This window comes from Megalobrama amblycephala, linkage group LG4, assembly GCF_018812025.1.
Source record: "Megalobrama amblycephala isolate DHTTF-2021 linkage group LG4, ASM1881202v1, whole genome shotgun sequence".
In the NCBI taxonomy this organism is placed as follows: domain Eukaryota; kingdom Metazoa; phylum Chordata; class Actinopteri; order Cypriniformes; family Xenocyprididae; genus Megalobrama; species Megalobrama amblycephala.
In genome coordinates, this window is record NC_063047.1 from 51,293,743 (window position 1) to 51,314,076 (window position 20,334).

A 20,334-nucleotide genomic window follows, 5' to 3' on the forward strand; every position below is an offset into this window, starting at 1 on the left:
GTGTTGACAAATACTGACAGAGTTGACAAATACTGACGGAGTTGACGAATATTGACGGAGTTGAAAAATACTGACAGTGTTGACGAATACTGACGGAGTTGACAAATACTGACGGAGTTGACAAATAATGACAGTTGGCAAATACTGACGGAGTTGACGTATACTGATGGAGTTGACAAATACTAATGGAGTTGACAAATAATGACAGAGTTGACAAATACTGACGGTGTTGACGAATACTGACGGTCTTGACAAATACTGATGGAGTTGACAAATAGTGACGGAGTTGACAAATACTGACAGAGTTGACATATACAGACGGTGTTGACAAATACTGACGGAGTTGACAAATACTGACAGAGTTGACAAATACTGACGGAGTTGACGAATATTGACAGAGTTGAAAAATACTGACAGTGTTGACGAATACTGACGGAGTTGACAAATACTGACGGAGTTGACAAATAATGACAGTTGGCAAATACTGACGGAGTTGACGAATACTGATGGAGTTGACAAATACTAATGGAGTTGGCAAATACTGACGGAGTTGACGAATACTAACGGAGTTGACAAATACTGACGGAGTTGACAAATACTGACGGTGTTGACGAATACTGACGGAGTTGACAAATACTGACGCAGTTGACGAATACTGACGGAGTTGACGAATACTGACGTGTTGACAAAGGTCCAGTTGGGGCCAAATATACAGTAAATGTAAATAGAATCATGAAACAACATTAGAAGAATTCCCCATATGCAAAAAACACATTAAATCACATTATATAGACTTTTTGAGAGCAAAACTGAATTTCTTTCCACCTTAACCACGTGTTGTACAGTGGATGAATTTTGTTTTCTTTCTCAGTTGTAGCTGCCTTAATAAAGATATCAAAAATGCCAAGATTTATCCCACAACTATTTACAGAAACTATTACACTGGGATAACAGAGTTGACATTAAAGCTGTGACCACAGAGACTTCAACACTGTTAGTATAAAATTAAAAAAATATATATAAAAAACTTCCAGGACTGTGTGTCTAACTGTGTGATCCACAATGATCAGGAAATAGTAAGTGCTCCTCAGAGTTAAAGATGACCTTGACACTGCCTGATTTATTCAGAATTATAAAAAAATTCTGACGGAGTTGACGCAAAGTGAGGATACAACTTTGATAGATATTTTTTATGGAAAATATAATTCAAGACTTACTTTTTGTATTGTTTGATATATTACAGATCTCTGCATTTCAATTTAAATGTATTTTTTTTAATTTGTTGCATATTTTAAAACACTTTGTTTGGCAATTTTACATTGTGACCTCATGATGAGGACAGGCTAAATTAATGTATTTTCCAAGTATAGAGGATGCATTTAAATAATACTAACAAATTTATTTAAAACTCAATTAATTTAAAAAAAGAAATGAATGAGTATCCAGATTTCCTTTAGATATAACTAAGTATTTTTATTTTTAACATAAAGAGGGCTTTTGTGTGTAGGACATGTTATCTTCAATTTATTTTATGTTTCTCGACTCTTAATTCATAATCATGCATTGACCTATTTATTTTGGATGGTTGTTTTCTTCATTGAACTTTCAATCATTTAGGCTATTTAGTTGTCGGTCTCCACCCTTTCTCTTCTCTACTATCTGGTTCAGGTTTCAGCTCCACCTGCCCGGTGAGCACGAGGCTGTTCTCGACACCTCCTGAGTTCCCTACCTAGTGCAGAGCGTCAGTAGTGCGTGTGTCGCAATCCCGCGCTGTCCAGGCAGCAGCCGGGCAGGGTTTGAGACGCGGCCCGTGAGGTGAGTCGCGCTGGAGCTTCATCATGGCGGCGGAGTTTCGCTCTCTGGCTATGAAATACCGTCAACAGTCACGAATGATGTCGTAATATTGCACTAAAACAGACACGGATCGAGTTTTAAAGCCTTTCGTTTACATTCTCATTATTCTCTGAAGGACATCATATTATTTTTCGTGTCATCGCGAGTCTCGATGGATGTACATTAACGCGTTTCTCTCATTTACATCGTTTGATTTCATCGGGTTAGTCTGGCGGATCTGAGGTGAAAATGTGCTTCAGGTGAATGTGTTTTCCTCTCGTTCTGCTTTGTTTTTGTCCTTATTCTGCTGTTTATTCGGCGTGTTGTCGTCTGATCTCTGACAGTCAGCTGATACACGGTCATTATGCAGATTTAAAGGAAACGCATCTGAATTTATCATCATATCATGTAAAACATTAGACATTACATCATTATTGCATTTAAAATAATGACTCTGTTATGCTTAATTTAATTTAGACTTATCCTACTGCTATATCACAGTGTTTATCATGGTTGTTTTCGAATCAAACACAAATGTCAGTCCTTTTATATTCTTTAAATACAAATAAAATCATGTTCAGGGTGTGATCTATGTGCATAATGTAAAACACTGATATGTTTAAGCTTAGTGATGATTTTGCATGCTTTGCCCCGTTGTTTTGTTGTTTATGATGAGCTTTAATCTGACCTCAATATCACTGACACTCATATTCGCACACAAAAACCTTGTTTCTGCTTTGTTCTGGTTTGTTTTGTCTCCTGGTCAGTTGCTCCCAAATGCATCAGTGCCTTGTTTAAACATCACATCACATATCTTGTGTTGTAGTATTAACATATAATTTATTCACATTATAATTCTATTCTACTGCATGTGTTATCAGATAGCGTCTTCCTAACCTGAGACAGCTCTCGTATTGTGTAAGTAGCAGTAATGATAGTAAAAAGAGTGTGATAGTGACTCGTTTACGTAACACTGAGGGAAACAGGATAGTGTTGAGCATTGTAGTGTCCTTTACATAATGCACTGAAGCCTGCGTTTTTGCAGTGCGTTTGTTTGAGTTGCTGGAGGACATGTGCTGGATTCCTGAAATGTGTAGAATTACTGAGAGCTTCAGCGGCTGTTCTTCTTGACTTCATTCGCACTCGCTGCTGATGCAAGAAAGAGTAGTAGCTGTTCCTTAGTCTGAGAGAAATTGTGCATTAGTAACATTTCTTCTTTTTTGTCACTTTTAGATTTTTATTTTGTAATAATAAGAACAACAAATATAGCTGCATGCAGCAATTACGGGGTCAAGCCGAATAAGAGCAGAAAAGGAAATATTTGTGGACATCTGTGATCATGAGGTTAGGATAAAGCTGTTTAAACTGCATCAGTTTAAGCACCATAATAACATGGTTTATAACTTCTGAGCAGTAGGTGGCGCTGTGACGAAACTCTGCATGCACCCTCAAGTCATGCCTGTGATGACATGTACCAAGTTTCGTGTCAATACACAGAACTTTTGCGGCAAAGATACAGCCTCATATCCATTTTGGCGTGCTCACTGTCAAATTTGTTAACGCAGTATAAAACAACGGTTGGGTCTATCAAAAATCTTTTAATAACTTTTTGTCATGAGTGTCTGTAGATGCTACATACCAAATTTCGTAAAAATCGGTCAAATTTTATAGTTCGAAAAAGTAGGTTTTGAATAAAATTCAATATGGCGGACAGTAAGTATGGAAGAATATGGCAAATTTGGTATCGTAGGACTCGGCATAAGCCAACAAATCTAATGATGTAAGTTAAATGACAATGTTGAATTTTTCATATGTTATAAGCATTTTCATTATATCTCTTAACCACTAGGGGGGCTGACCTAAAACTTTACAAGCCTCGATGAATCGTACTGAGTTTCATAACAATACATTCATGCATTTGTAAAACACAGCATTTTATGACAAAATTGGATATTGTTCAACTTGGCAAAGCTCAGGGAAACTAAGGAGACCATCCTCATGATTTTAGGACAAGGCATTCTAAAGTTATAAGCAAAAATAGCAATTTTTCCATCTCGGCACCAGTAGGTGGCGCTGTGATGATACTGTGCATGTTCCCCCAAGTCATGCCTATAATGACATATACCAAGGTTAGTGTCGATTAGGGCTGCACGATTTATCGCAATTTTATCGCACATGATTTGGCAAAAACTACTATTATTTTATGCGCAGCTTGTCAGAGCTGTACGGCTCTGTGATCAGTAGTAAATGTTGCTTTATCTGAAAGCCAGAGGGCGCTCTTGTGCAAAAACTGCAAATATGCCCTGCTGCCGAAGTAGAACACGCGTCATTCCAGGAAATCCCATACTATCGCTGTAGCTGAATAAACAGAAGATTGAAACATTTTGATTGATTAAACATGACTGAAACATTTTGATAATAAACACACGACTGCCTTATTCTGTGTACGAAGCCACATCATCTCACAGAAGGATGGTCAACTGTCGTTATAAAGTGAGTTTGGAGTAAAAACATGTTATTAAATGTTGTCTTTTGTTGGACAAGATGTTAATAAATGCTTCTCATGTCTGGAAAGATGTTTTGACGTGTGTTGTTTTTTCAAACACATTAAAAGCGATTCAAACTCTAAGTGCTTTCAGATGGATTAGCATTTGGAGCCATAGTTCATTGATAAGCCGCGCATAAAAAAATAATCGCTGCTTTACGATTTCATAATCGCACTAAGCCAAATCATTTAAGTGCGATTTCAATGTTTTTTTTTCTAATGGTCCGATTAATCGTGCAGCCCTAGTGTCGATACACCAAATCATTACGAAGATACAGCATCAAATTCATTCATATTTTAATAAATTTTTGCCTAGAGTGTGAGTAGATGCTACATACCAAATTTCATGCAAATTGGACAAACGCTCTAAGAAGAGTTCGAAAAAGTTCAAAATGCAAAGTCGCGGAAAAATTTTCATGATGGAAATGATGTCATAGGGTGCATTCAAATCAGCATGAGCCATGGACGGTACAGTCTTTTTTTATTTGCTTCAGCAGAATCAATAGTTCATTATATTCACATTATAAATAGATGTAATGAATGTACAACCAGTTTCATCGATCTTGGCTTGTTGTGTATTTAGTGGTGTATTGAGCTGTAGTGAACCCTAACCACATTCACACTGGCATTTGATCAATATGGGGTTTTCTTAAGCGCTCTGTTCTTTAAGCATTTACATTTTGTTTCATCATGTTTGCTTACATGCATGATATCAAATTAAGCTCCTGTTGATTTCTTCCGTGTAGGTAATTTTCATTTGCGGGGTACCTCAGGGCTCTGTCAGCGGCCCGTCCACGTTCAGCATGTCCTCCACGGCTGTCCCGAAACCTTCTCCTGCGCTCTCAGTTCTGGACAATCTCTCCATATCGTCTCTGCTGTCTGGAGACCTGGAGGAGGACGGCGAGAGAGCGGACGATGATCTGGCCGATCTGGAGGTGAACCCCTACGACGGGCTGCCGTTTTCCTCCCGCTACTACAGTCTGCTGGAGGAGAGGAAGCAGCTGCCCGTGTGGAGTCTGAAGTTCAGTCTGCTGGAGCACATGGAGTCGCACAGTATGATCGTCCTGAGCGCAGATGGAGGAACGGGGAAGAGCACACAGGTGGAGCACACCTTATGTACATCACAAACGCTCGCTGCTTCACGCTCATGATCTCTTGATAGTTGCTTGGTGTAATGTGAAGTCCAACATGCATTTGCAGCACCTTCTAAATATCATAGTTACAGTTTCATTTCAAAGCCACATTATTGAAGTTATTAATGCCATTGTTAACACCTGTCCAGTCCAACTATTAATGCTCCTGCTATTAGTGACTGAAAAGATTATCATTCATTCATCAGGAGGTTTATGTTAGGCTTAATGGATGGCATCTGTGTCATGATGTTAATCACCACTGAAAGATATCTTGTCCGTCAGTCTCTAAAAGCAAAGAAAACGAGGTGATGTAATTAAGCGACAAGACATTATAGTCACGGCTAAAGGTTGCTGTTAGGCACAGCGTGCAGTGCAGTGAATCAGATGGTTTATTGGCTTTATAGCACCGTTACTACATAATAAAATATGAAGGACTCAGATGTTGCTGAGAAGTGCTGGAAGACTGGACTGACCAATCTTGTTTCCTCTCTCTTCTTAAGGCACTGTTCATATGGATCAGTTCCACAGGAAGTACACTAGTGTTTGAAAGTTTGTGGTCAATACGATTTTTTCTTGCTGTTGTAAAAACGCAAGGATGCATTAAATTGATCAAAAGTGACAGTAAAGACGTTAATAATGATGCAACAGATTCCTGTTTCAAAATAATGCTGTTCTATTCATCATAAAATCCTGAAAAAATAAAATGTATCATAGTTTCCACAAAATGATGTTTTCAGCTCAAATAATAAATATTTTTGTAAGGAAGAATTAGCAAGCAGTTTAGCAGAAATACAAGCTGCACGTACCTTCAGGACACCTGACCCGCAGACTTCCTCTGTGATTGTTTACTGTCAGCGCGACGCTTGTGTGGTGATGGACAGTGTGTCACAGATGTTACCGAAAGAGTGTATTACGTGTGTTATCCCAGAACATTCCCCAGGGCTGTAACCAGAAGACTGCAGGTTTGATTCCTGCAAGAAAGAAGTAATTGAGTCATTCTATTCTATTCTATTCTATTCTGTTCTGTTCTGTTCTATTCTCTTTTTTTAATCTGTCTTGTTCTGTCCCATTTTATTCTTTGTCCTCTTCTGTTCTATTTTATTTTGTTCTATTCTTGTTATATTTTCCCATTCTGTCCTGTCCCATTCTAGTCTAGTCTAGTCTTTTTAATCTGTTCTGTTCCACCCCGTTCTGTTCTGTTTTATTTTGTTCAATTCGGTCATACTCTGTTGTGTTCTGTTCTATTCTATTATATTCTGTTCTGTTCTGTTTTATTCTATTATATTTAATCTGTTCTGTTCTATTATATTCTGTTCTGTACTATTTTATTTTGATCTATTTTATTATGTTCTATTCTATTCTATTCAATTCTATTCATTTTAATATGTTCTGTTCCATCCATTCTGTTCAATTCAGTCATACTCTGTTCTTTTGTGTTTTGTTCTGTACCATTCTATTCTATTCTATCCTATTCCTTTTAATCTCTTCTATTCTCTTCTATTCTATTCTATTCTATTCTATTCTATTCTATCCATTCTTTTCTTTTTAATCTGTTCTGTTCCATCCCATTCTGTTCTATTCTGTCCTGTCAAATTCTAGTCTATTCTGTTCTGTCCTATTCTATTGTTGTATTCTATTTTGTTTGATTCTTTTTAATCTGTTCTGTTCTGTTCCATTCTATTCTGTTCTGTTGTTTTCAATTCAGTTGTTCAATTCAGTCATACTCTGTTCTTTTGTGTTCTGTTCTTTTGTGTTCTATTCTATTCTATTTTGTGTTCTATTCTATTCTATTCTATTCCTTTTAATCTGTTCTGTTCCATCCCATTCTGTTCTATTCCCCCTGTCATGTTCTATTTGGTCCCATTATTTTCTATTCTATTCTGTTCTGCTAAATTCTATGGTTTTATTCAATTCTGTATTATTCTGTTCTATTCTCGCCTTATGTGTTTTATCCTGTTGTATTGTATTCTATTCTACTGTTTTGTTCTGTTTTGTTTTGCTTGATTCTATTCTATTCTATTCTATTCATTTTTATCTCTTCTATTCTATTCTATCCATTCTTTTCTTTTTAATCTGTTCTGTTCCATCCCATTCTGTTCTATTCTGTCCTGTCAAATTCTAGTCTATTCTGTTCTGTCCTATTCTATTGTTGTATTCTATTTTGTTTGATTCTTTTTAATCTCTTCTGTTTTGTTCCATTCTATTCTATTGTTTTCAATTCAGTTGTTCAATTCAGTCATACTCTGTTCTTTTGTGTTCTGTTCTTTTGTGTTCTATTCTATTCTATTTTGCGTTCTATTCTATTCTATTCTATTCTATTCTATTCCTTTTAATCTGTTCTGTTCCATCCCATTCTGTTCTATTCCCCCTGTCATGTTCTATTTGGTCCCATTCTTTTCTATTCTATTCTATTCTGCTAAATTCTATGGTTTTATTCAATTCTATATTATTCTGTTCTATTCTCGCCTGTTATGTTTTATCCTGTTGTATTGTATTGTATTCTACTGTTTTGTTCTGTTTTATTTTGCTTGATTCTATTCTATTCTAGCTTTTTCTATTCTAGCTTGTTCTATTCTAGCCTGTTGTATTGTATTGTGTTCTGTCCTCTGACGTGCCTCTCTCTCTGGTGTGTGTGTAGGTTCCTCAGTGGTGTGTGGAGTACGCTCTGTCACATGAGTTCTCTCAGGGTCTGGTGTGTTGCTGTCAGCCGTACGCTGCAGCCGCCTGCAGTCTGGCGCTCAGAGTGGCCGATGAGATGGACTTGAGTCTGGGGTTAGAGGTGGGCTACAGGGTCCCGCACGAGGACGGCTGCACCCCGGACACCATACTGCGGTACGAGGCCGCGACATGCTCGTTGCTCTCAGCTGCTGCTCATTAATCACGTAGTAATGCTTGTGCTGGAAATCTGCAGGTTTGTGACGGACTCCCTCTTGCTGGAGGAAATGATGTCAGACCCTCTGCTGCGGCAGTACGGGGTTCTGGTCATCGACGAGGCTCAGGAGCGCACGGTGGCCACGGACGTCCTGCTGGGGCTGCTGCGTGACGTGTGCCAGCAGCGCCACGAACTCCGGGTCCTGGTGCTCACGGCGCCCGCCGCCGCTCAGACCTTCGCCAGCTTCCTGGGAGAGAGCGTTCCTTACCTCAGCGTTCCCTCGCAAACCACCGCCGTGGAGATTCTGTACCGGGACCCGCCGACGGGACGCGACCTGGCCACAGCATCCTGTCACATGATCCTGGATCTGCACCGCAGGGGAGAGGAAGGCGATATACTAGTGTTCCTCCCCAGCGTGCAGGTGTGTGTCTCATTTTACAGACTATGTATTTTTGCTTATTTCTTTTATAATTCCATTTTTATATATATATTTTAGTTCCTCCTCTTTTCTCTCTCACATGTAAGTAATGTAAAGCAGTCCTGTATCATCTCAGCACACTGATCTCCTCATTTCAGTCACACACAAACAACAGGACTCACCTTTTGTCAACAGCGTCACTCCCTCCTTCAGTCCCTTGAGCAAACTGACCTCATTCTGCTGGAGAAACTCGCTGCAAGTTAAAAAGCTTCTGATTTCACAGAGCAAGAAAAGTTGAAAAGTTAAAGTCCTAAAGCAAAATGTACTTTTGCATGCATTGTTATTCACAAAGTGAGCTGAGCAAAATAATTCATACTACTTAAACAGTTACAGATGAAAAGATCCTATCAAATCCTCATATTTGAGATCGAGTTAACAGGTTAAATAAATATTTATATCCACTGAAGTGGGACTTTAATACATGCACAGAAAACCCTGTAATGAGTTGATCCTTCAGAGATGTACATTTGACCAGGATGTTCGATGTGTTTGTCAGGAGATCCAGGATTGTCGTGCGGCGCTGGAGAAGGAGTGTGTGTCTCTGAGCGCTCATCTGTCGTCTCTGCGCGTGATCGCGCTGCACGCTGCCGTCGGAGGCTCGACGCAGGAGCTTTACGACACCGAGAGCGTCGGGGACACGCAGCAGGACGAGCAGGAGACTCCTGCCCACAGACGCAGGGTCGTCCTCACCGACGTCTTAGGAGAGGCGTCGTTCTCCCTCCGCAACATCCGTTACGTCATCGACACCGGCGTCCAGCTGAAGACCGTGAGTCTGCGGAGATCAGGGTTTGTGTGGGTTCTGACGCACGAGGCTCAGTGATGTTCACCCTGCTGTTCCTCCACAGATCTACAACCCACAGATCCGAGCGGATTCACAGCTTCAGCAGCCCATCAGCAAACAGCAGGCCGACACGCGAGCCCGGAGGGTCAACGGCAAACTGTCTGGTGGGTAAACCAACACGTTATTAAAGTGCCCCTATTATGCTTTTGTGTCTAATAGAGCTGTTTGTGAATGTAGAAGGTCTGCAAAGTTTCAAAGATCACAGTGCAGATAATGTTTTTGTCTCCTGAAAGAAGAAGTGATTCTGAACTGAAACGAGTCGTTAGTAATTCCAGTCTCTCTTCCTGCTGAACCTACATTGATTTGTAACTAATTTGCATAATGCCAGCCTATGGTCTTCATTGGCTGAACAGCGTCTCTTTGCCCCGCCCTCAATCACTGTAGTTTAATCTGAGACTGGAAGAGTTTGACAAGATCGATACGTAAAACTGTTACTGTCCGTATCACTGTGTATCAAGTGCCAAGATTCAGATATGATAATGAGAGTTTGGTTTCTGACCAATCACAACAGACAGGGTCGGTCATCTGACCAATCAGAGCAGAGCAGCTCTCAGAAAGGCGGGGTTTAGAGAGACCGAATCTTTGATTGAACCGTTTCAGACACTGTGAGAAAAGAGCTGATGCTGCAGTGGATATTATGAGAAAATGAAAGTGTTGTTTGAACTTAGATGCATGTAAACCTGTTTTAGGAGACTCCAAAACAACATTAGGAACCTTTAAAATAGCATAATACGACACTTTAATGGAATACGAAAAAGAGAGAACCTTGTTTTAGATCCATATGACTTTTTTTCTTCTGTTGAAATTTTACAATGAGTTCATAAAGCTTCAAAAAGACACAAAAGCATCATAAAAGTGGTCCATACATGCTCTAAGTACTTTTATGGTGCTTTGTTAGTTCAGTCCCATCCACGGTCGGTGTATGGAAAAGATCGATAAAAGCATTCTGCGTTTCATAGAAAGGAGAAATTTATATGAATTGAAAATTTATGCATTTATGCATTTGGCAGATGCTTTTATCCAAAGCGACTCAAATTGCGTTCAGTGTTTGCATGTGACCAGTTCATGCATTTCCAGGTAATCAAACCCATGAGGGTTATTATCTAGGAGACTTTTCCTCCACACTGGCTCCTTTAGGAAGTGGCGTTCCTCAGGGGTTGATTTTGGGACCGCTGTTGTTCTCTCTGTATATGCTTCCTCTGAGCTCTATTTTTCAGAAGTATAGTACTGCGTACCATTTCTGTGCTGATGATCTTCAGTTTATATAAAACAAAGTATGCAAATGTTACAGTGACATTAAAGGGATAGTTCACCCAAAAATGAAAATGTGATGTTTATCTGCTTACCCCCAGCGCATCCAAGATGTAGGTGACTTTGTTTCTTCAGTAGAACACAAATGATGATTTTTAACTCCAACCGTTGCAGTCTGTCAGTCGTATAATGCGTGTCAATGGGAACTTCGTCTATAAGAGTAAAAAAACATGCACAGACAAATCCAAATTAAACCCTGTGGCTCGTGACGACACATTGATGTCCTGAGACACGAAACAGAAACCGAACAGTATTTATATCATTTTTTACCTCTAAAACACACTATGTCCAACTGCTTTGAGCATCCATTTCTCACACAAACTAATAATTTCGTGTCTTAGGACATCAATGTGTCGTCACGAGCCACAGGGTTTAATTTGGATTTGTCTGTGCATGGTTTTTTTTTTACTCTTATAGATGAAGTTCCCATTGACACGCATTATACGGCTGACAGACTGCAACGTTTGGAGTTAAAAATCATCATTTGTGTTCTACTGAAGAAACAAAGTCACCTACATCTTTAATGCGCTGGGGGTAAGCAGATAAACATCAAATTTTCATTTTTGGGTGAACTATCCCTTTAAGCTTTGGCTTTTTTTTTAAATGAAAGTAAAACTGAGGTCTTGATTAAAGGCTCTCTCATGTCACCTACCTCTGTTGACCAAAACTAAAACAATTCAGACTAAAATATGAGTAAAACGAAGTCAGATTTTGCTGTCAGAATGAACACTGGTGTTGATTCCATTCAGTTCAATAACTGTGTGTGAGTTACCTGAAGGATGGCAGGGCTGTGTTGTGTTCGCAGGTGTGTGTTTTCGGCTATACTCTCAGCTGATGTATGAGGAGGAGATGCCTGCGGCTCGCTGTCCAGCGGTGGCCGAAGCCAACCTCAGTCACCTGGTGCTGCTCCTCAAGAGGCTGGACATCGCAGACATGGGCCAGTGCAAGTTCCTGGACCGGCCAGGTCAGATTTCAGACTAGAGTTCTTCCGTGGAAGCTCTTATTACATCAGACATGATGTTTCCAGCTGAAACCCTGCCGCATTTTGAGAAAGCTCATGTATGTTTGTGCAGCTCCTGAGGCGCTGATGCAGGCGCTGGAGGATCTGGACTATCTGGCGGCTCTCGATGACGACGGGAATCTGTCGGAGGTGGGAATCATCATGTCTGAACTTCCACTGGAGCCGGCGTTAGCCAAAGCTCTGATTGCGTCCTGCGAGTTCGACTGCGTCAACGAGCTCCTGACCATCGCTGCCATGCTGACCGGTACTGTATACTGAGTCCAAAGAATATACACTAACAAGAAGCGACACTTAATAGAACGATCCATTGCAACACCGGCGCCCAGCAGCAGCCCTGCGTTTCCGCCATTTTGGGGTGAAAGCGAGTCGGCAGTCCACTAGTTTCTATGGCAATATCAGCTGCTTTGATAAACAAAAATGTACATTACAGCTGAAATCCAACCTGAATGATGACAACACAGAGTAAAATACTATCACTAGTGATCATCAAATCCGTTTATTTTACACACTTTGTGTTTAAGTCTTCCACTTTTTACACAAACCTTTGCTCTCTAGAAATCCAGTCAGTTTGGGTTAAAATTGCCCAAGAATGCTTTTTCACAAGATGTAATATAAGTCTAAGGTGTCCCCTGAATGTGTCTGTGAAGTTTCAGCTCAAAATACCCCATAGATTTTTTTTAATTAATTTTTTTAACTGCCTATTTTGGGGCATCATTAACTATACACTGATTTTGGCAGCGCCGCCCTTTAAATCGCGCGCTCCCTGCCACACGAGCTCTCAACTATATTACAGTGCATTTACAAAGTTCACACAGCTAATATAACCCTCAAATGGATCTTTACAAGATGTTCGTCATGCATGCTGTATGCATGCTTCGAATTATGTGAGTAAAGTATTTATTTTGATGTTTACGTTTGATTCTGTATGAGTTTGAGGCTATGCTCTGTGGCTAAAGCTAGCATTACACACTGTTGGAGAGATTTATAAAGAATGAAGTTGTGTTTATGAATTATACAGACTGCAAGTGTTTAAAAATGAAAATAGCGACGGCTCTCTTGTCTCCATGAGTACAGTAATAAACGATGGTAACTTTAACCACATTTAACAGTACATTAACAACATGCTAATGACACATTTAGAAAGACAATTCACAAATATCACTAAAAATATCATGTTATCATGGATCATGTCAGTTATTATTGCTCCATCTGCCATTTTTAGCTGTTGTTCTTGCTGGCTTACCTTGTCTGTGCACAGATCCAGACGTTAATACTGCCTTTCCTTGTCTAATGCCTTGAACATGGGCTGGCATATATGCAAATATTGGGGTCATACATATTAATGATTAATGATAAATCTCATTTGTTTAAAAGACTTCCGGAAAACACGCGGATCTCAACATAACACCGACTGTTACGTAACAGTCGGTGTTATGTTGAGATCCGCGTGTTTTCCGGAAGTCTTTTAAACAATTGAGATTTATATAAGAAGGAGGAAGCAATGGGGTTTGAAACTCAATGTATGTCTTTTCCATGTACTGAACTCTTGTTATTCAACTGTGCCAATATAAATTCAATTTTTGATTCTAGGGCACCTTTAAAAGGCTTATAAACACTTAATTATTACCAACATATGAAATTAAATTAAGGACATGCATCAGAAAAATTGGGAATGTTGGACAATAAATATAAGAATATAAGTAACAGCTTGATTTTGCAGTGTTGTCTAATGTCCGTTAAAGCAAAAGTGGGAATTATGTGATAACAGACACAGCAATGCATCATGTATTATAAGATCATTATGTTTGTAGCGTGATCCATTAAAACGTACAATATTTCAATTCAGACCTAGATATTATTACTATTACTCCACTAGGTCTGAAATATATTATTCGCTGCAAACATGATGATCTTAAATTTATTAATTATTGATTTACTATTAATAAATGTGTAAAGTTGCATAAAATGGAAATGCTCAATAAAGTAGGCTAACTACATTACCTCAGATGGACGAATGGTGGATTCCACAACTGGTAAAATAAAACATATATAAGACAATACAACATTTACTGTAGGAGCCATACAATTTACTGGTGACTTAATTTAAAAAACTGTTCTATTGCGCTTCTGATTTGGCTGTAAAATTTGCCGATTTTGGGTGCGTAAGATGTGAAGGATTCTATGGTTCAGTTAGTATTTTCACCCCATAATGGCGGCCGTGCTACCTAAATGCCATCTAGTGGTTGTTACCCAAAAAGTATCAGAGTGTGGCCTCTTGGGTTCTAAGCTCTTTATTAAATCTCACGCTTACACACACCAAAGCCTTCAGTGTGACGAGACGTGTGTGTTTGATGACTTCCAGCTCCGCCGTGCTTCATCACACCTCCGGTTAATAAAGAGGAGGCGGCTGCGACGCACAGACGGCCCCTGCTGCATCCGGAGGGAGATCACATGACGCTCATCAACGTCTATAACGCATATCTGCAGCGTGAGTGACGTCATCATACTAATGCTTCGCACTGGATCGCTGGAAACTGATGTTCCTGTGTCTCCTCAGATAATGAAGATGAGGTCTGGTGCAGGACAAACTTCTTGAACGCCTCTGCGTTACGATTGGCTGTGGTGATTAGGGCGGAGCTACTGGAGGTGATGCAGCGAATCGAGTTGCCCGTCTCTCCTCCCGCCTTTGGTTGCCAGGATAACAGCACCAATATAAAGAGAGCTCTGATATCAGGCTTCTTCCTGAAGGTAAACACACACGTTCATAGTGAGCCGGTTAATAAAGCGTGGCGCTCTAGACTGCTGGACTCTGATTGGCTGACAGACGTTCTGACCAACACACCTGATTGTAATTAAACCCAAAAACCTTCATTATTATTGAGAAAGCCAACGTACTGAAATGCTATTAACTTTTCTTCTGAGACTAAAATTTCGGACTCTAACTCCTCCTTGAGCTTTCAAGCTAGAACCACCGAACTCGGGTCAGACCTTCAGACTCGGTGTGCTGTATCGCTTCAAACTGATCCGACGTACGATTTTCGTTAAACGGATGATCAAAACTATGAAAAATCCCATAGACTTTCATTGAGGGAGTCAAAACTTTTATACAATAACCCTAATAGAGTATTTAAGCTTCATCCAACAAGTATCTGTCACTAGCTAAGCCTAGCAACTACCTTAGGACATGCTAGCAACATGCTAATACATTCTAATTCATGCTAGCAATGTGTTAAACATGCTATTTCATGCTAGCAATGGGTTAAAATGTGCTTGCATCATGTTAGCAAAATGCTAATTCATGCTAGCAATGTGTTAAAACATGTTAACAACATGGTAAAACATGTTAATTCATGTTAACATGTTAAAAAATGTTAGAAAACATGTTGAAACATGCTAATTCATGCTAGCAGTTTTTTTAAATGTGTGCTAACATGCTAATTCGTGCTAGCAATGTGCTAAAACATGCTAATCTATGTTAGCAATGTGTTAAAATGTTAACATGTTCAATCACGTTAGCAACATGCTAATTCATGTTAGCAATGTGTTAAAAATGATAACTAATGCTAACGTGTTTAAAATTTTTGTTAAGTAATGCTAACAACATGTTAAAACATGTTAAATAATGATAACATGCTCAATCATGCTAGCAACATGCTAATACATGCTAATTCAACATGTAAATTAATGTTAGCAATGTGTTAAAATATGCTAACAACATGTTAATTTATGTTAGCAAAATGCTAATTTATATTTGCAACATTAAAACATACAAGTAATTTGCCAATTCATGTTAGCAACATGTTAATTCATGATAGCAAACATGCTAATCCATGTTAGCATTTTGTTTAAAACAGGTTAACAACGTGCTTAATCATGCTAGCAACATGCTAATTCATGTTAGAAATATGTTAAATTATATTAGCAAAACATGCTAATTTATGCTAGCAACATGATAAAACATGTTCAAACTACTTCAAACTGAGAACCTTCAAACTTTAAGCTTTCAAAACTTATTCAGACTTTTGTTCAGGCTTTCTAAAGCCAACATCAGAGTTTGTCTTGACAAACATTTTTTATCTAGTTGTTGTTATTATTAAAATTCCATAATCTTTTAAATTTGCATTGCATTAAAAATCATAGTAATTAACGTAAATTAAAGTAAACCCAAAGAACTTTATTATTATTATTAAAACCCCATAATGTGTTTGATTTGCATTTCAATGAAAGGCACAGAACTCAAACTATAATACTGTTAACAAATAACAGAATAATATTTGTCAGTATTTGTATTTATTTGTGTTAACTAGCTAACATGAAGCACAGGAATTAGTTTACAAAGCCAAATGAAAGCGGTTTAATTTCAGCCTCAGCGCTCAGCTTCAGGTTTATTGCGCTGTGATGGCTGTAGATGATCAGTTTTAAGTCTGCCGTGCGTTTGATCTTCAGGTTGCTCATGACGTTGACGGCTCTGGGAACTATCTGCTGCTCACACACCGGCACGTGGCTCACCTCCACCCGTTCTCGTCCTACCACTGCCGCCGGCCGCGGCCCGACCCGCCCAGCTGGGTGCTTTATCACGACTTCACCATCTCGCACGACAACTGCATCTGCATCGTATCTGAGATTCACCCTCAAATGTGAGTATGATCGTATCAATCCCTGCTGGTCTTTCAGTGGTTGAAGCTGGCTTATCTCCAAGGTTTGAACCTGTGTGTTGTAGGTTGGTGGAGCTGGCGCCTCAGTACTATCTAGGGAACCTTCCGCCCAGTGACGGCCGAGATCTGCTGATGGGCCTCAGACAGAGTTTATTTCCTCCGGATGAGCAGGAAGCGAACCCTCAGGACGAAGCAGGCAATGAGTCCAGCGCAGAGACGTGCAGCGTACAGTAACTGAGCAGCAGCTTCCTGTGATGTTGCAATAACACACAAACTCAGGCCACGGTGCAATGAAGAACTCCAGACGTCTGTGATAAGATGTCAGTCAATCTCACATGAGCTTTAATCAGGCTCAGATTTGTTATTTCTGTAATTGACATTCTATAAAATATATATTTATATATATATTTTTAATAATGAATAAAGAAATGTTTCTGGATCAAGTAAGGGAAGCGAGTCCAGCAAACACACTATCGGCTTCCTGCAGCCAATCAGATGAAGCTCAATCATGTCCACTCACATGATTAAGACTACAGTCAAATCAGTCATAAATTAGGTTTTACTTGCTCGTCTGTTATTGGACGCTCTCTCTCGCTGAATAAAGGACTCACGGCTGGCAGTGAGCTGTGTGGAAGCTTGTTTCTGCCATGGAATAAAAATGGAAATAGGGTAATTGCGACTTTTTATCTCGCAGTGCTGATATTTTCTGGGGATTCTGAGTTTATATTTCACAATTCAGACTTTTTTCTCAGATTTCTTTTCTCCTGAGAACAAGGTAAACTCAGAACTCTAAGAAATAAATTCAGAATTACAAGATGTAAATTCAGAATTCTGGGAAAAAAGTCAGAATTGCGAGATGTAAATTCAGAATTCCGAGAAATAAATTCAGAATTGCAGGAAAAAAGTCAGAATTGCGAAATGTAAACTCAGAATTCCGAGAAAAAAAGTCAGAATCGCGAGATGTAAACTCAGAATCCCAAGAAATAAATTCAGAATTCTGGAAAAATGTCAGAAATCCGAGGAAAAAAGTAAGAACTGTGAGAAATAAACTCAGAATTCCAAGAAATAAATTCAGAATTGCAAGATGTAAACTTAGAATTCCGGAAAAAAGTCAGAATTACAAGATGTAAATTCAGAATTCTGGGAAAAAAGTCAGAATTGCGAGATATAAACTCAGAATTCCAAGAAACAAATTCAGAATCGCCAGATGTAAACTCAGAATTCCGAGAAAAAAGTCAGAATTGCGAGATGTAAACTCAGAATCCCAAGAAATAAATTCAGAATTCCGGAAAAAAGTCAGAAATCCGAGGAAAAAAGTAAGAATTGTGAGAAATAAACTCAGAATTCCAAGAAACAAATTCAGAATTGCAAGATGTAAACTTAGAATTCCGGAAAAAAGTCAGAATTACAAGATGTAAATTCAGAATTCCGAGAAAAAAGTCAGAACTGCGAGATATAAACTCATAATTCTAAGGAAAAACGTCCGAACTGCGAGATATAAACTCAGAATTCCAAGAAATAAATTCAGAATCGCCAGATGTAAACTCAGAATTCCGAGAAAAAAGTCAGAACTGCGAGATATAAACTCAGAATTCCAAGAAATAAATTCAGAATTGCAAGATGTAAACTCGGAATTCCGGAAAAAACTCAGTATTCCAAGAAATAAATTCAGAATTACAAGATGTAAATTCAGAATTCTGGGAAAAAAGTCAGAATTACAAGATGTAAACTCATAATTCTAAGGGGAAAAGTCAGAATTGCGAGATGTAAACTCAGAATCCCAAGAAATAAATTCAGAATTCCGGAAAAAAGTCAGAATTGCGAGATGTAAACTCAGAATCCCAAGAAATAAATTCAGAATTCCGGAAAAAAGTCAGAAATCCGAGGAAAAAAGTAAGAACTGTGAGAAATAAACTCAGAATTCCAAGAAATAAATTCAGAATTGCAAGATGTAACCTTAGAATTCCGGAAGAAAGTCAGAATTACAAGATGTAAATTCAGAATTCTGGGAAAAAAGTCAGAATTGCGAGATATAAACTAATAATTCTAAGGAAAAAAGTCAGAACTGCGAGATATAAACTCAGAATTCCAAGAAATAAATTCAGAATCGCCAGATGTAAACTCAGAATTCCGAGAAAAACGTCAGAACTGCGAGATATAAACTCAGAATTCCAAGAAATAAATTCAGAATCGCCAGATGTAAACTCAGAATTCTAAGGAAAAAAGTCAGAATTTTGAGGAAAAAAGTCAGAACTGTGAGATATAAACTCAGAATTCCAAGAAATAAATTCAGAATCGCCAGATGTAAACTCAGAATTCTAAGGAAAAAAGTCAGAACTGCGAGATATAAACTCAGAATTCTGAGGGAAAAAAGTCAGAATTTTGAGGAAAAAAGTCAGAACTGCGAGATATAAACTCAGAATTCTGAGGAAAAAAGTCAGAATCGCAAGACGTAAACTCGGAATCCCAAGAAATAAATTCAGAATTGCAGGAAAAAAGTCAGAATTGCAAGATGTAAATTCAGAATTCTGGGGAAAAACGTCAGAACTGCGAGATGTAAACTCAGAATCCCAAGAAATAAATTCAGAATTCTGGAAAAAAGTCAGAATTGTGAGATATAAACTCAGAATTCCGGAAAAAGTCAGTATTGCGAGATAAAAAGTCTTAATTAGCTTTTTATTTATTTTTTCCATGGCGGAAGTAATCTTCCCTGAAAAAGAGCTTTTCTACACTGGCATCAGCAGTTGGAAACTTCCCATTCCACTCGACTCCAGCTGGCTGCCAATCACTGAGCGAGTGATAAACTTGGCATTAGGATCGCTCTGTTTGACAGGTGCAATTGTGTATGTGCGAGACACAGTCCGTGGAGGTCTCTGCTGTTATACACTTCTGCGTAATTCTGCACCCGCATCGCTAAAGCATTTTCCGGAAATGGTGTGATTGTCATTCTGTCATTCACACGTGGTCCTGTCAAGACAGAGCAGCATCACAATGTTCTGGTTCTCTCTTTTATATTTGTGTTGTGCTCTCGTAAACACTTCTTCACGGTTCATGTGTTCTTCTGTTTTGTGTCTTTATCTGTATACAGACGTTCTCCTCCTTCCTCCCCTCAGCCAAATCGAGTTTTCCGGCTTGTGTTGGCAAGAACGAGAACTATAACCAGAACTATATTAGTGTCCACATTTACGCAACATAATGTTCTGTTTATTATAAGCGCTCTGCAGTTTTGTCACCTGCCACTTTAAATGCTCGAGCTCTTTAAAGCAGGATAGTATGGAAGCCCATTTCTGCCACATACAAAATATTCTATTGTAAGTCATAATTATAAGATAAAGTCTAAATCATTACTTAAATCATAATGACATACTAAGTTGAAATTATGACACAAGACGAAATTGACATAAGACAAGGACTTAGTTTGGACTTTTCTCACTATCTCATTATCACTTTTAATTTTAACTATTTGTCAGTTTTGACTTTATCTCATAATTATGACTTGCTGTGTCATCATTTCAACTTTTTATGTCATAAGTTTGACTTTTCATCTCATAATTTCGACTTGGTATGTCATAATGTCAACTGTTTTTATTTCATAATTATGACTTTTTATGTCATAAGTTTGACTTTTCATCTCATAATTTCGAC

At 38.7% G+C, this 20,334-nt stretch overlaps 1 protein-coding gene across 1 annotated transcript; it reads left to right on the forward strand.

The window, feature by feature from the left end:
• Positions 1–1,823: 1,823 nt before the first annotated feature.
• dqx1 (DEAQ box RNA-dependent ATPase 1) lies at positions 1,824–17,132 on the forward strand. Its single transcript, XM_048189883.1, has 12 exons — positions 1,824–2,093; positions 5,125–5,478; positions 8,150–8,343; positions 8,423–8,804; positions 9,358–9,627; positions 9,707–9,806; positions 11,819–11,977; positions 12,087–12,278; positions 14,397–14,522; positions 14,592–14,782; positions 16,481–16,671; positions 16,755–17,132. Exons 2-12 carry the CDS (start codon positions 5,182–5,184, stop codon positions 16,921–16,923), a joined length of 2,271 nt encoding a protein of 756 aa, XP_048045840.1. The 5' UTR covers positions 1,824–2,093; positions 5,125–5,181; the 3' UTR covers positions 16,924–17,132.
• The last annotated feature ends 3,202 nt before the right edge of the window (positions 17,133–20,334 follow it).

Coding starts and splice junctions, on each gene's coding strand:
- dqx1 (XM_048189883.1), top strand. CDS start 5,182: ATGTCCTCCACGGCTGTCCCGAAACCTTCTCCTGCGCTCTCAGTTCTG. Junction 8,344..8,422: donor ACCCCGGACACCATACTGCG/GTACGAGGCCGC, acceptor GGAAATCTGCAG/GTTTGTGACGGACTCCCTCT. Junction 14,523..14,591: donor CTATAACGCATATCTGCAGC/GTGAGTGACGTC, acceptor GTGTCTCCTCAG/ATAATGAAGATGAGGTCTGG.